The sequence below is a fragment of the Xenopus tropicalis genome, chromosome 8, assembly GCF_000004195.4.
Source record: "Xenopus tropicalis strain Nigerian chromosome 8, UCB_Xtro_10.0, whole genome shotgun sequence".
In the NCBI taxonomy this organism is placed as follows: Eukaryota; Metazoa; Chordata; class Amphibia; order Anura; family Pipidae; genus Xenopus; species Xenopus tropicalis.
Window position 1 is genome coordinate 98,294,189 of NC_030684.2, and position 13,132 is coordinate 98,307,320.

General features: G+C 40.5%; 1 protein-coding gene and 1 long non-coding RNA gene across 6 annotated transcripts in view; one reads left to right on the top strand and one right to left on the bottom strand.

Moving 5' to 3' along the window:
* Positions 1–316: 316 nt before the first annotated feature.
* On the bottom strand, positions 317–2,905 carry LOC105948156. The gene is made up of 2 exons (XR_001171539.3): positions 2,738–2,905; positions 317–577 (listed from the first exon to the last, which is right to left on the bottom strand). It is a non-coding gene; the product is annotated as an uncharacterized LOC105948156 (long non-coding RNA).
* A 141-nt stretch (positions 2,906–3,046) lies between these two features.
* Positions 3,047–13,132, top strand: part of mark3 (microtubule affinity regulating kinase 3) — a 51,622-nt gene continuing 41,536 nt past the window's right edge. For all 5 annotated transcript variants that reach the window (XM_031891422.1, XM_004917177.4, XM_002939726.5 and 2 more), the window contains exons 1-3: positions 3,047–3,677; positions 9,381–9,572; positions 10,936–10,989. In XM_031891422.1, coding sequence (XP_031747282.1) covers positions 3,627–3,677; positions 9,381–9,572; positions 10,936–10,989 — 297 coding nt within the window. In that variant the 5' untranslated portion in view covers positions 3,047–3,626. The remainder of the gene's footprint in view (positions 3,678–9,380; positions 9,573–10,935; positions 10,990–13,132) is intronic.

A 13,132-nucleotide genomic window follows, 5' to 3' on the forward strand; every position in this document is an offset into this window, starting at 1 on the left:
AAAAAAAAACTAGAAATTTTCTGCAGTGCTCACAGATTCACTTTCACTTCCAGGGTTTTGTGACATCACTTCTGGGATTGCGTGGCTTTCGGCAGGGGGGCAGGTCGGAAAATGTAGTATTTGTGTTTGTGCCAGTTCGGGTTGCACTGCGAAGAAGCAGCTGTGAGTGTAAGCAGGTTGGTTGTGGGTCTGGTGGACCCGCTGAGGACTCTAATGTAAGGCTATGCTCTTGATTTCAGAAACACTGCTTTGCAGTTTAGGGCACCAGAAAGAGTACAGAGAGATATAAAACAACATTGGAAAAAGCAAGAGAATATTTAAGCCTATGAGGAAAAATTATATTTTATTACTATATTGTCACAGAAGATAAGGCACTTGTAAGGGTACGTGATAACTTGTTACAAATATGTTAGAGGATGTTACAGTTTTTTTTTTTTATTAGAAATAAGAAATGTCAAAGTGTTGCCCCTTTAGAATTGACTCTTCACAGTGAGGCCAGCTGATGCTGGGTGATGTTGTAAGGTTAAATTCCCTCTTTAAGAGTTCCTTGGATGTTTTCTTGTACAAGCAAAATAGCCTACAGAAATACCCAAAGCTACAGTAAGTTTCTTTATGTATGTACAAGTGTATACATTTGTGCTTCGTAAATATATATATATGGCCAAAAGTATGTGGAAATCTGCTTTCCACTAGATGCTGAACTATGATTGGATGGAATATATGAGTTGATGTTTGGTGATCAGACCTAGCATTACAATTTATTCTACAGATTTAGGTGTAAAATGGTCAGGGCTCTGTGTAATATAAATTACTTGTGTGAGCAAACTGTACCTAAACTCCCTAGGTACCTAAGCAAGCAAAACACTGCTTTTAGGTGGATAACAAGCAGGATGTCTGAAGATGTGACTGTCACTCTAAAGGCAGTAGCAGACGGGGAGATTAGTCGCCCCATGATAAATCTTCGGTGTCGCAATGCCATCCCACCGGCAAGAATGTAAATCGCTGGTGGGATGGCATACGCGTTGCTACGATTTGCAGAAGTTGCCTTGAGAGGAAACCTCGGGCAACTTTGGCAAATTGTAGTGACACATATGCCATCCCACCGGCGATTTACATTCTTGCCGGTGGGATGGCATTGTGAGGAGATTAGTCGCCCGCGACAACAAAGATGTAGTGCGGCGACTAATCTCCCCATGTGTCACTGCCTTAAAGCAGAAAGAAAGGTCAAAACTAACTAAGCTTTATCAGAAAGGTCTATGTAAATACAGCCATAAGCACTCACAGAAACACTACACTGAGTTCCCTGTCAAAAGATTTGTTGTGTCTGTTTTCCTCTGCCAGAGACACCCAGCTCTCTGTTCTCTCCCCTCCCCCCCTTAGAAATGTGGATCTGAGCCAATCAGCAGGAAGCTGACTCATAGGGGCTGATTTACTAAGACACGAATTCGAATTGGAAAAATTCCGATTGGAAAACGAACATTTTGCGACTTTTTCGTATTTTTTTTGCGATTTCTTCATCGCCTTTACGACTTTCGGAAATTGTTGCGACTTTTTCGTAACCATTACGACTTGCGCGAAAAGTCGCGACTTTTTCGTAGCCATTACGATTCGCTCGTATCTTGTCGCGACTTTTTCGTATTGAGCGCTCGTAAGCGGCGGGGGCGAAACTTTCAGACTTAGCATGATTTTGGAAGCCTCCCAATGGCACCCTGCAGCTCCAACCTGGCCCAAGAAAAGTCATCATACTGAAGCTTGAATGAATCTGAATCTTTCGTACTCGGCGCGATGGCTACGAAAAAGTCGCTACAATTTATGAGCAAATCGTAACACTACGAAAAAGTTGCGACATTTCGCGAAACTTTCGTAATGGCTACGAAAAAGTCGCGACAATTTTCCGAAAAATCGCAAAATACCGATCATTACGAAAAAAAAACGCATTCGGACGCCGTCGGAACATTCGTGGGTAAGTAAATGTGCCCCATAGTCTTACACACTGAGCATGTTCACTTGGTCTGGGTGTCTGTGCAGGAGTGAGGATTTATGGGAACTTTCTTTACACAGCTCAGCGTTTTTTCTTCCTGTTTGGCTTCTGATCATCTGAACAGGTGAAATATGGGAAGACTTAAGGGCACTACTGAAACAACTAAAGGTATGCCTGCAGCTTGAGATTAACTCTTTATTAGCCTTTCCTTCTCCTTTAAAGGTGAAGACACATAGAGCTACTAGCAACAGTTACTTGTCCTGGCTACTAAAAAAGCCAATGCTGATCATTTATTGATAATTGTCCCTATGTGTGTTTTAGCAGAGGTAATTCTCAGTATTGTCTATGGCAGGGTATTTTCTGGAGTTCAGTAGCCTTGAAATAGTAGCAGCTACTAGTAGCCCAGTGTGTATTCACCCTAAATTGTAGGATACTTTTTACTAACTTGCCACACTTCCCACACTTGCTTGTGTGTAAATTTAATGTGATAGTTCTCCCTGGACTAAATAGGAGCAGGACACACATCAGAGGAAGGGAGGTGAAAATATTGAGATCGTAATGGCTGAATAAGAGGGTTAAGCAATGACTGCTTGTATTTGCAGTTGCTGTTTCTGCTATTCAGAATAACATTACACCAGCACACAGAGTAGTATCACAGCTAGGGGTTAAGGAATGTTTTTAAATAAATAGTACTTTAGGGATACTTCATTATAATTATCATCTGCATAAATTGTTATATACACCAATTATACATACCAATAAACGACAGACGAAAAGAGGTTACTTAACTAAACTGCCCCACTAGGATTAACTGTAGCAACGAAAGTTAAGCCCTTATCAGCTATCAGTGCTCATGGACCTGCTCCGGGTGTGTTACAGGAGCTCCCGGGATTCCAAAGCAAAGAATCAACTTGTATCCGGAGCTGAAATCGCCCTTAGCAACAACAAGCAGCGGCTGCTTCCTCTCCGCCCCAATCAGACCCACCGGCAGCGCTGACGTCACGTCCGGCGGCTGGAGGGGCTAGGCTATTAGGATCCGTCCGGAGGAAGCGGGTCGGCCATCTTGGATGGTGTAGGAGCAGAAAGGAGGGGGTAGAGCGGGATTGGTGAGACAGGGGGTGAAAAGACACCTCAAAACCTCCCAGATGCTAAACGGAGTCCTGCCAAGTCGCCGGCCACAATCTCCAGCGGTAGCGGTGGGCCACGGGAGCGGCACAGGCGGAGAAAGTGAAGCCTCTCTTGTCTGTGAGCCTCGCCCCGGTGACATCTCTTCCCACTCGGGGCCTGTGTGACGGACTGCTCGGTGGCCCTTGTCCTCTAGCGGCTTCTGCTTGTGGCTACGCTGCTGTACGCTTGTTCCCTCGGCCCTTGCTCTTTTGTTTTTGATTACATGTTTGCACTTTATTTAGAGAATGGACACCGTTATTTGAACCCTTTACTGCCCCCCAGTAGGAACCATAAGCTATCTGTATATAATGAACCAAGCGTGCTGCTGTGGGGGTTTGCAGCGGTGAGGGAGACTGGAATAAGCACTTCTATCCCAAATAAGGATTGGGGAAATAACACTCCAGCCAGTAGATCCGGCCCGCACCTAGAGCCTGCCCTCTTCCTCTCTGACTAATAGGGTGCCTGCAAGAGGGGGATCATGTCCACACGAACCCCACTACCCACGGTGAATGAACGGGACACAGAGAATGTAAGTGTGCCTTCAGTCTTATAATATTCCCATGTGTTGCTTGATCTCTCAGAAATAGTTACCGGTACAGGTACAGTGCAGTCATTTTTTTGGGACCCTGGGAAAGCGAAATTAACAAGGTCATCAGTCTAAAAGCCTTACAGAAATACATTTCTCTTTCTATTGAAGCCTCCGCAATGTTTGGCCACAGTCCTATTAGCTCATAACCGTTGTAAATATCTCTATCAGCCAGTCAGTCACAGTTTCAGGAATATGGGAATATGTAGGATAGTAACTATGTATTCATTCCCAAATATCCGTATAACTGACCTTCAGGCTTGGTTTCTAGGAGTATCTAAGGAAGCAAATACATATTTTACCAAACTCTTACTGTAACTCGCGTTAAGTCTGGGCCCCCCAGCCGAGGCTCATTTTGGGAGCTACTGAACGACTTGATTGTAGGCCAGTGTTTGTTTCTGATGATGGGCCAGTCTCTGGAAAAAGTCTACTGTGTGGGGATCCCTTTGTACATGAGCAATAATCACAGCTGAAGATAGTTGGCCACAAGAAAAAGCACAGCTATTGCATTTAATAAAATTGAAAAGGAAGTTCCTAATGTTGAGTCACTTTTTTCCACAACCATACAGCCTGAAGCAACAGAACCTCTTTCCCTTGCCTTTTGTGTCATTATTGGGTGGGGGTTGGAAGCAACACTCAGGAGGTAGTAAATAAAATAAAGAGCAGATGGAGAGCAACCCTTGGACATCCCTTTTGTAGGAATAATTAATGTATCTAAGGTGTCATGTCTCTGGAGAGAGAAATATGCAGATCAGGGATGACCAAATTGCAGTGTTTTATTGGTTACTTCACTACAGCATTGAATGTGATGCTGAAACTTGTGTCAAACAGTCAAGCCTTTGGGCTTTTATTATTTGTGTGCTCCTCAGCATGGGACAGAGCCAGCCAGTTGATATGTTAAATGTGGCCATGAGTGCTGATATTAAATGTGCCTTTTTGTTTGTGTTGGGTTTTATTGGCAGAGGTTTGTAGATTTCTAAATGTTTTGCATTTTTTTTTATACAGACATAAATATAAGTTCTGAACATAAGGGCACTCAAACATGCGTTGCATTACAGTTGCCCTTATATCGTTGGCCAATTGATCTGTAAATAATCTAAATATGTTTGGTGATTTCAATTCCAGCAATGAATGGCCATACTTGTGAAGATCCGCTCATTTGACGAGGTTGCCAGACGAGCCGATCTTTTACAGAAGATCGTGCTCTGGCACATGGGGAGATTAGTAGCCCGCGACAAATCTCTCTTGTCACGGGCGACTAATCTCTCCGAACTACCATCCCACCGGCGAAAATGTAAGTCGCTGGTGGGATGGCACACGCTGCGCAGGCAATTTCGGCAAATCGCCGAAATTGCCTCGCCGGTGGGATGGTAGTTCGGGGAGATTAGTCGCCCGTGACTAGGGAGATTTGTCGCGGGCAACTGATCTCCCCATGTGCCAGAGCCCTAAGTGAGCAGTGTTGGGCTGATCTAATCGTTTGGTGCTCAGGCCAACTATCTGATCATAATTGCCTCTATGGAGGCAGTCATATTGAGGACCAAAACAAGATGCAGTCCTCGATATCACGGAAAAATGAAACCAGGTATTCGTCTGGTAGGCCCATCAGAGGGAACCAAACATGGGCAGATAAATTGCAAAATCAGCGGCAGCTTAAATCTGCCCATTCATAGTCACCTTTACTGGAATACAGCACAAATCAATTATGTTTATGAAAGTCCATCTCTTCATGCAACAACCTAAGGCCAATGTTCAGTGCAACTTAGTGATCCCTTGACCCATGTATGCTGTGGACCATGTTTGCTGGCCTGAATAGACATATGCACATTTTTGTGGCATTGTTGGGTCAAGCCTACTTATGTTGCCTCACTTCAATCCGTACTGGGTATTTTACAGCTAATAACATAATGTGCCATTTCACCAGAAGAACTGAAACAGGCTGAAATATAAGCTACACAGCGCCTGCTATCCCTGGGGAATGTTACAGCAACCCTGCGCCTTAAAAAAAAAAAATAATGGGGGCTTTCACTTGCTCTTTAATCTGAAACCTTAAATGTCCTTGAAGTCATAATCTTAATGGCATAATTTCAAGACAAATGTTGATCAGATTGTTAGCTTAGTGGTATTCTGTGTGTTTTGGAAACATGTTAGTGCTTTGAAGTATCACCAACACTTCCTCCTTTATGAAAAGTTATCTGACTTGTTTGTAATGGCTAAATGTGATTTGTGACCCCCCCCATGTGTTATTGCCCTTGGTTTGTGGGGTAAGATTGCTTTTGTATAGCTGATGTGTATGTTTGCACATATATTAGTGTTTTCAGTCTGTTTTTACAAGTTTATTTTAGTGCTATACATTACTTTGTGTATTTATTAGTATAATTTATTTATAATGCAGAACATACCATAAGATAGCTATACATCTCTAATGTTTATCCTTGTAAATATTTTTTTTTATGCTGAAGCATTCACTTTTTTGGTTACTGAATACAATAAGCTTTTTTTCCCTCCAAAGTAATGCTTAAAAGGGTCAGTATACTCTTGGTATTCAGTGTAAGAAAGATATATCCAAGCTTTCGTTAAAAAGCATTCTGACTATTTTGAATTAAAACTAACTATGGTACCTGTTATTAGTTTAGATAAATATTGCAGAACAGTGACACTGAAAGCACCTCTATTTTAGACTTGATCCATCTCTTTTGATTTAGCAGACAGTCGGTTTGAGTTCCGCTGGTGAGACTTTTTATGTGATAGTTCCACTTTAACCATAATTAATTTATTATGATACAGGTATGGGACCTTTTATCCAGAATGCGTGAGACCTGGGTTTTTCCGCATAAGGGATGTTTCTGTAATTTGGATCTCCATAACTTAAAACTGCTAAAAATCATTCAAATATTGAATAAACCCAGTAGGCTTGTTTTGCCTTCAGTTAATTATATCTTTGTTAGGATTCAAGTACAAGGTACTGTTTTATTATTACAGAGAAATAGGAAATCATTTTTAAAAATTAGAATTAATTGCTTATAATGGAGTCTATGGGAGATGCCCTTTCTGTAATTTGGAACTTTCTGGATAACGGGTTTCCAGATAAGGGATCCCATACCTGTACAATAAGTAATGAACTCTTCTGTATTTGTAAATCCGAGCAACTGTCATGTTTATGCTTAAAGAGGAACTATCACATAAAAAGTCTGAACTCCAGACAGAAATAATAGCATGTTTTTGTCTAGTGAGTTACCCTTAGCACCAAGTGGGAGCTCCTGGTGTGTGCTGTGAAGTTGGGGACGTAAGCTTGTGTGTAATGAGCACGTTTCCTGGTTTGCTCATTATACATATGGTCTAGGACTGGGAGTTCATAACGAGCAGTTGCTAAAGAAACAAATAACAAAAAAACATTTTCCCACCATACTTAATATAGGCTCTGTTAGAAACCATTTTGAACCGATAAGGTGCCCTTTAAGGGCATTTTTTCCATAGCAGTTCTTCATGAGAACAGTGCAGAGATCAAGGGGGGATAAAATATATATTTTAAGTTAAAGGACATGCATGATACATTTTGTTCATATTGTCTCGTTTAAAACATAGGTATACATTTTTTTTGAATAGCATGTTAAATGTCGACAGTTTAAAATGGGTCTTTCACCTGAATCTAAATCTTGCTAAAAGTTAATGTAAAGTTGAACTACCCCTTCTGTTAGTTGTGCTTTGGAGAATTCAGGGGATATTTATTTTGTTTTATAAAAGACTCACAAGGCTTTTTCGGCAATTTCCCGAAATCGCCCCGCCGCGTCTGCCATCCCGCCGGCGACTTACATGTTCGCCGGTGGGATGGCAGGGGGAAGGCAACTCGGGGAGATTAGTCGCCCGCGAGCAGGGAGTTTTGCCGCGGGCGACTAATCTCCCCGTGTACCAGAGCCCTAAACACCTATAAATATCATTCTCTGCTAGAGTTATATGACTAGTAAGATTTCCATTATCTGTTGTGGGTGTTGTACAGAGATCTCTGGTTACTAATGGCCTATCTTTCATGAGAACTGACAGGAAGTGCAACAGTGTTTTGTGGGTAGAGCAATGCAGATGACAATGTCAGTTATGCATCACACAGTCTGAAGTAAGCACAGGTTTAATAATGTTCTCCCCCACCCTGCTTTGTCTCACAGCATGTGCTTCAGACAGAATAGCAGTCAATGAGAACCCACAGTAGCACAAGAAACAAGCTATAAAAGAACGGAAGTCATGGCAGCTACATAAAGTTCTGCCACATAGGATATGTTTACTATTTGATGGCTTAAAGGGGAACTGAAAATTAAAATTTAATCTGCTCTTTATCTCATGGAAATAAGAAACTTTCAAAATAAATTCAATCAGACATTCTGTACAGTTTCTGAAAAATAAAGTTGCTTTTCACTGTCCTCTCTCAGGAATCATGCAGGGGTAAACAGGAATATTTTGACTGACAGGTCTAATTCATCAGTGACGGAGACTTTCCATTGCTGGGAAAATGTATAAGAACTAACTCAAAATATCCAACTGGCACAACTTCTTCATTCCAAACAATAACATTTTAAATCCACTCATGTTATTGAATTTGCAACAGTGACTTTAAGTGACATGTTTTCTGTAACAAGCATTTTCTGTAAAAAAAAAAAAAAAAAGTGTCAACAATTCAATCCTCTTTTAAGTAAGTCTTGAGTATAGAATTGACTGCAAAGTTTACATTCCACTTTCTAATAATGTTTAGCAAAACATACTGGTGTTGGTTGTTCTGCTCAAAGAGCATTAGGAATTTGCATTTTTTTTTTTTATAAATGAGAGAGCACTTCTGTGCTGTTCCACATGAGCAAATCTAGCTCAGTTCAACTATAGGTTATTAGAAAATGGCAGAATGCTTGCTTAGCTTTATCAACCAAATAAACTTTTTTTTTAGTTTTATTACAAGACATTTTCACTTGTTAACAATTGCTTCTAAGAGTAGCAAAAATGGGGATACATTTGAACTCCAATCTGGAAAAATCTCTTGTGAAAAGATCACTGATGTTTGCTGCTTATGTTGTTTTAGAGCAGTGGTTAACATACTTAACTCTAGTTTGAGAACAGTTGGGTCATGACGGACGAAGCTGCTGGTTATTTGTTTCAGCCTGCAGCAGAATTTAAGACACTCGTATAATGTTGTACATGGTATTTGGAGCACTGCGAATCATTTATATAAGGATGCATGAATCTGCTACCATTTCCCATGCATTTATATTCAGATTTTATTACTTAAAGCTCACTGTAGCAGTATTTGAATAAAAGGATCAGTTCTCCATATTCCTTAGCAGCATTTTTCATTCTTAAACGCAAGATAAACTAATAAGCAAATAGTGGTTTATGGCCTGATGATGATGATGATGATGATTTTCTTAAAACAACGTATATGATAATTATCTTATATAGAGTTTTTTAAGCTTTCTATCTGTAATTTACATGGGTTGACTAGGATAGCAAATCCCTTCAATGGGGAATATGCACACATAGCCTTGTTTCAAATCTCTGTTTACTGTAGTCTTGTGTTTCGGTGTAGCCACCCTAATCAACTATTGATTTCTTATGCTTTGAGCTTTGCATGGGTGTTTCTTAATAATTCTTCCCTTCATTTTTGTAATATAGCACACTTCTCATGGAGATGGACGGCAAGATGTACTCTCCCGCTCTGGGCGTCAGGGAGCTCGCTCTAGAAATTCAATTGCATCATGTGCAGATGAACAACCACATATTGGGAATTATCGACTTCTTAAAACAATAGGCAAAGGAAATTTTGCTAAAGTTAAACTTGCCCGGCACATCCTCACTGGTAGAGAGGTATGGTGTTTTTCCCAAATCTGCAGCTCTTTGCATGATTGCTTTATGATGTCCCATATGCCCCCAGTCAAGTATGAAAGATTTACATCACCAAGAGCAAGTCAAGCTACCAGCAATAAACAAATATTATGTTCAGACAAATGGCCATCCTGCACACAGCTGTGATTAAAAATTATTACCCCACTTAATAAAGCAGAAATGTGGAATGAAACTGTATTTAGTGGTGGTTCAGCCTCACTTGATAAAGTATAAGAGAAATAGGACCAGTTTAATAGTGATATGTGGGTAAATTAACACCCAATAAGGGTGCAGAAATTATCATTTTGTGAAGGAGATTCAAGGGGAAAGAGAGACCTTTTTTTATAGAAAAAAACAATAAACTGTGCAATTTCTCAAATGACTATTTGGAACCCTTCTAGCTGAACAACCCTAGGTACATGGGTAGGAAACCTTTAGGCTGATGGCCCATGGAGCGAATTATTCAGCTGCAATAGATTTCTGCTACCAAAGGCGACTAACCCCTCTGGAATGGAAAGGCATTTCGGAGCAGTTGGTCACCTGCAGTAGCAGAGATCTATCTCGCTCCGTGGGCCATCAGCCTTAGGGTGAAGACACACAGAGCTACTAGTAGCAGCTACTGTTGTGGCCACTGAAATAGACTGCTGATATTTACTGTGTTTTAGCAGAAGCAATTCTCAATATTATCTATGGCAGGGTATTTTTTTAGATTTTAGTGTCTTTAACAAATAGTTGCTACTAAGTAGCTCCGTGTGTCTTCACCCTTAGGAGTGAAGACACACGTGGCGATTAGTCGGCACTATGATTTAAAAAGTTGCGGCGGCCTTTGCACCGGCAACAATAGGAGTCGGCAGTGGAAAGGCATTTCGGAGCGGTTTGTTGCCTGCAATAGCAGAGATCTATCTTGGGCAACTAACACACTCTGTGGGACATCTGACTTAAGCTGGCCATACATGCACCGATAATATTGAAACCGAAACCTCGGCGAGGTGACCGACCAGGTTAAAAGATTTTGAACAGGCGCCATTGAAGGCGCCTGAGCAAAATCTACCTTCAGGGCTCAATCGGCAGAAGGAGGCAGAAATCCTATTGTTTCTACCTCCATATCTGACGATTCAACCCTAAACACAAGAAAGATTGAAAATTTGACACGTGTGTCGCCAGCTTTACAGTTGTTAGATAAAGCCACAGTATTATCAGAGGTTTGGCACCAAAGGTTAACTATATTTGCCCTAAAATAAGTTGTCACCAGCGTACTGAATGGTTAACTATTGCTTTTATGTATTTTGTTTGGGTGAAAATTGGATAGTAAAGTTTTACAAAAATGTCTATTGTTTTTCTGTAGGTGGCAATAAAGATAATTGATAAAACTCAGTTAAACCCCACAAGTCTACAAAAGGTAAGATAAAGCTCTCTTTGACTAGTGTGGTTCTAGTAATTTTTAATGTAATTATTATTTTTTTAAATTAATAACCTAAAGAACCCAGCATCTCCTGGGATATTTGCTCTTATATCTTTAAAATATTGGAATACTTTTTCTAAAATGCAGTATTTGTACTTCTGGTATAATTAACCCTAGGTTTTTCAAAGATCTGTTTAGCAAAAGCTTAGTATTAGTAGTGAAACGGTCTAAAATCTCTGAAAATGCTAATAAAAACAATGTAAACTGCAAAACTACAGTAGCAAAGTGTTGCCCCGGTTGCGGGCACATGTGGCCAATATCTTCGAAGAAATGCAAGAGTTCACATTTCAGAGCTGATATTCTTTTTGCCTGCACTTGGGCTGACGCAATGGTTCCGGTCTAATTCTCGGCCTGTGTTTTTCCGCAGGCCGAGAATCGGCTTCATGTGGCATTAGCCTAATGCTTAAAAATAGTTGCACGTGTTTCAACATGATCTTTTTATGCCACAGTGTTTTTGTTTATATGTGGTGCAATAACAGCTGCCCCCTGTGGACCCTATAAAATTTGTCTGATAATTTGCAGTATTTAGCAAGGAAAGACTGCTGTACTTTTAAGGTGGCAATCAAGTTAAAAAATTTAAAAAAAAAAAATGCTTACCAGAAAAAAAGCCTGAGAAGAAACCCAGTCCAAGGCCTTCCTCCCTCTCCCCAGGAGATGCTCTAAACAGCAGCTTTAACTTTTCCAGGCTTGAAAAGTAGCACAACAGGGTTGTCGAGCCCTATTGAGTGTTGCTTCGAGTCCTCTACAGAGCATGTGCAGTTGAAGCAAGTCCTGGATCGGCCTCCGCTCCAGTGGAGAGATGGCAATGAAGTGGACCCACAGTGGTACAAGTTGATACTTAGCAGCCCCACTGCCCAAGCTGCTTGGGATGGAAGCCTCTGGAGGGGAATAGGGTGGTTCTTTTCCTTTGATTTCTGTGAAGTGCTTAAAATTGAGGTCCTCTCCTCTTGTGACATTTAATTTGCAAAGGAACGTGACAAACGTTCGCTTATTCGTCTTTTGCGTCACAGAAATAACTGGTTATTTCACTTTAAGGGCAAAGGCACACAAACTGTTCTGTGGCCTGCACAGAATTACCTTTCACGAGGGCAACAAAATGTCTGAACATAAATTGCTTTGTCCCATTGTGTTATATTGCATAATCGCACAAAGATGCAGATGGAAGAAGTGATTGAGTGGGTGGCAATACCTTTTGTGTCCTTAAAGATTAAGAGTGCATCTATTTACTAAAAATTTCTTTGTTCCCTATTAAGAAACCTTGCTCCCACAAGCAGGAAATAAGTGCTCCCACAAGCAGGTTTTCTGCTAATTTATATTCCGCATTTAAGAGTGCCAGTTGGCTGTCAAAGAAACAAATGAGTTGCAAGAATTAATGTGGGGGATGGAAGTGGAATGCTGGGAGAAATGTGGTGCAATAAGTCATTGACCAATAGATGTTCTTATAACCAGTCTACTGACCCACTGTCCTAATAGGCAACCACCTAACTGTAATTCAAGAGAACGGATATTTGAATGGGTCATGTAAAATCAATATTTAAAGGATAACTAAAGCTTAACTAAAGACATAGGCTAAAAATGTTGTAAATTATGTTTTGTGCTTCTGTACCAGCCCAAGCCAACCACAGCCCTTTAGCAGGGAAGATCTGTGATAACTAAGATGCCCCCAGTAGCTCCCCATCTTCTTTTCTGCTGATTCCCTGCAAATGCTCTGTGCTGCTGTCACTTACTGAGTTTAGGGACTGACTCATAGTATAATATATATATATATATATATATATATATATATATATATATATATATATATATATATATATATATATATATATATATATATATATATATGATATATATAGATATATATATATAGACAAAGTTGTAACAGGCACTCACTTAAAAATTCAAACAATTGCCTGGGTGCAGTACAGTAGGTTAATGAAATCCAACGAAAAAACAAAGTTCCGCACTCACAGGTCTTATGAAGAACAAAAGTTTTATTAGCAAAAAGGATCTGACGTTTCGGCTGCCACAGCAGCCTTTTTCAAAGACAAACAGGGCCAGTGGAAGTGCACTCATAAACACA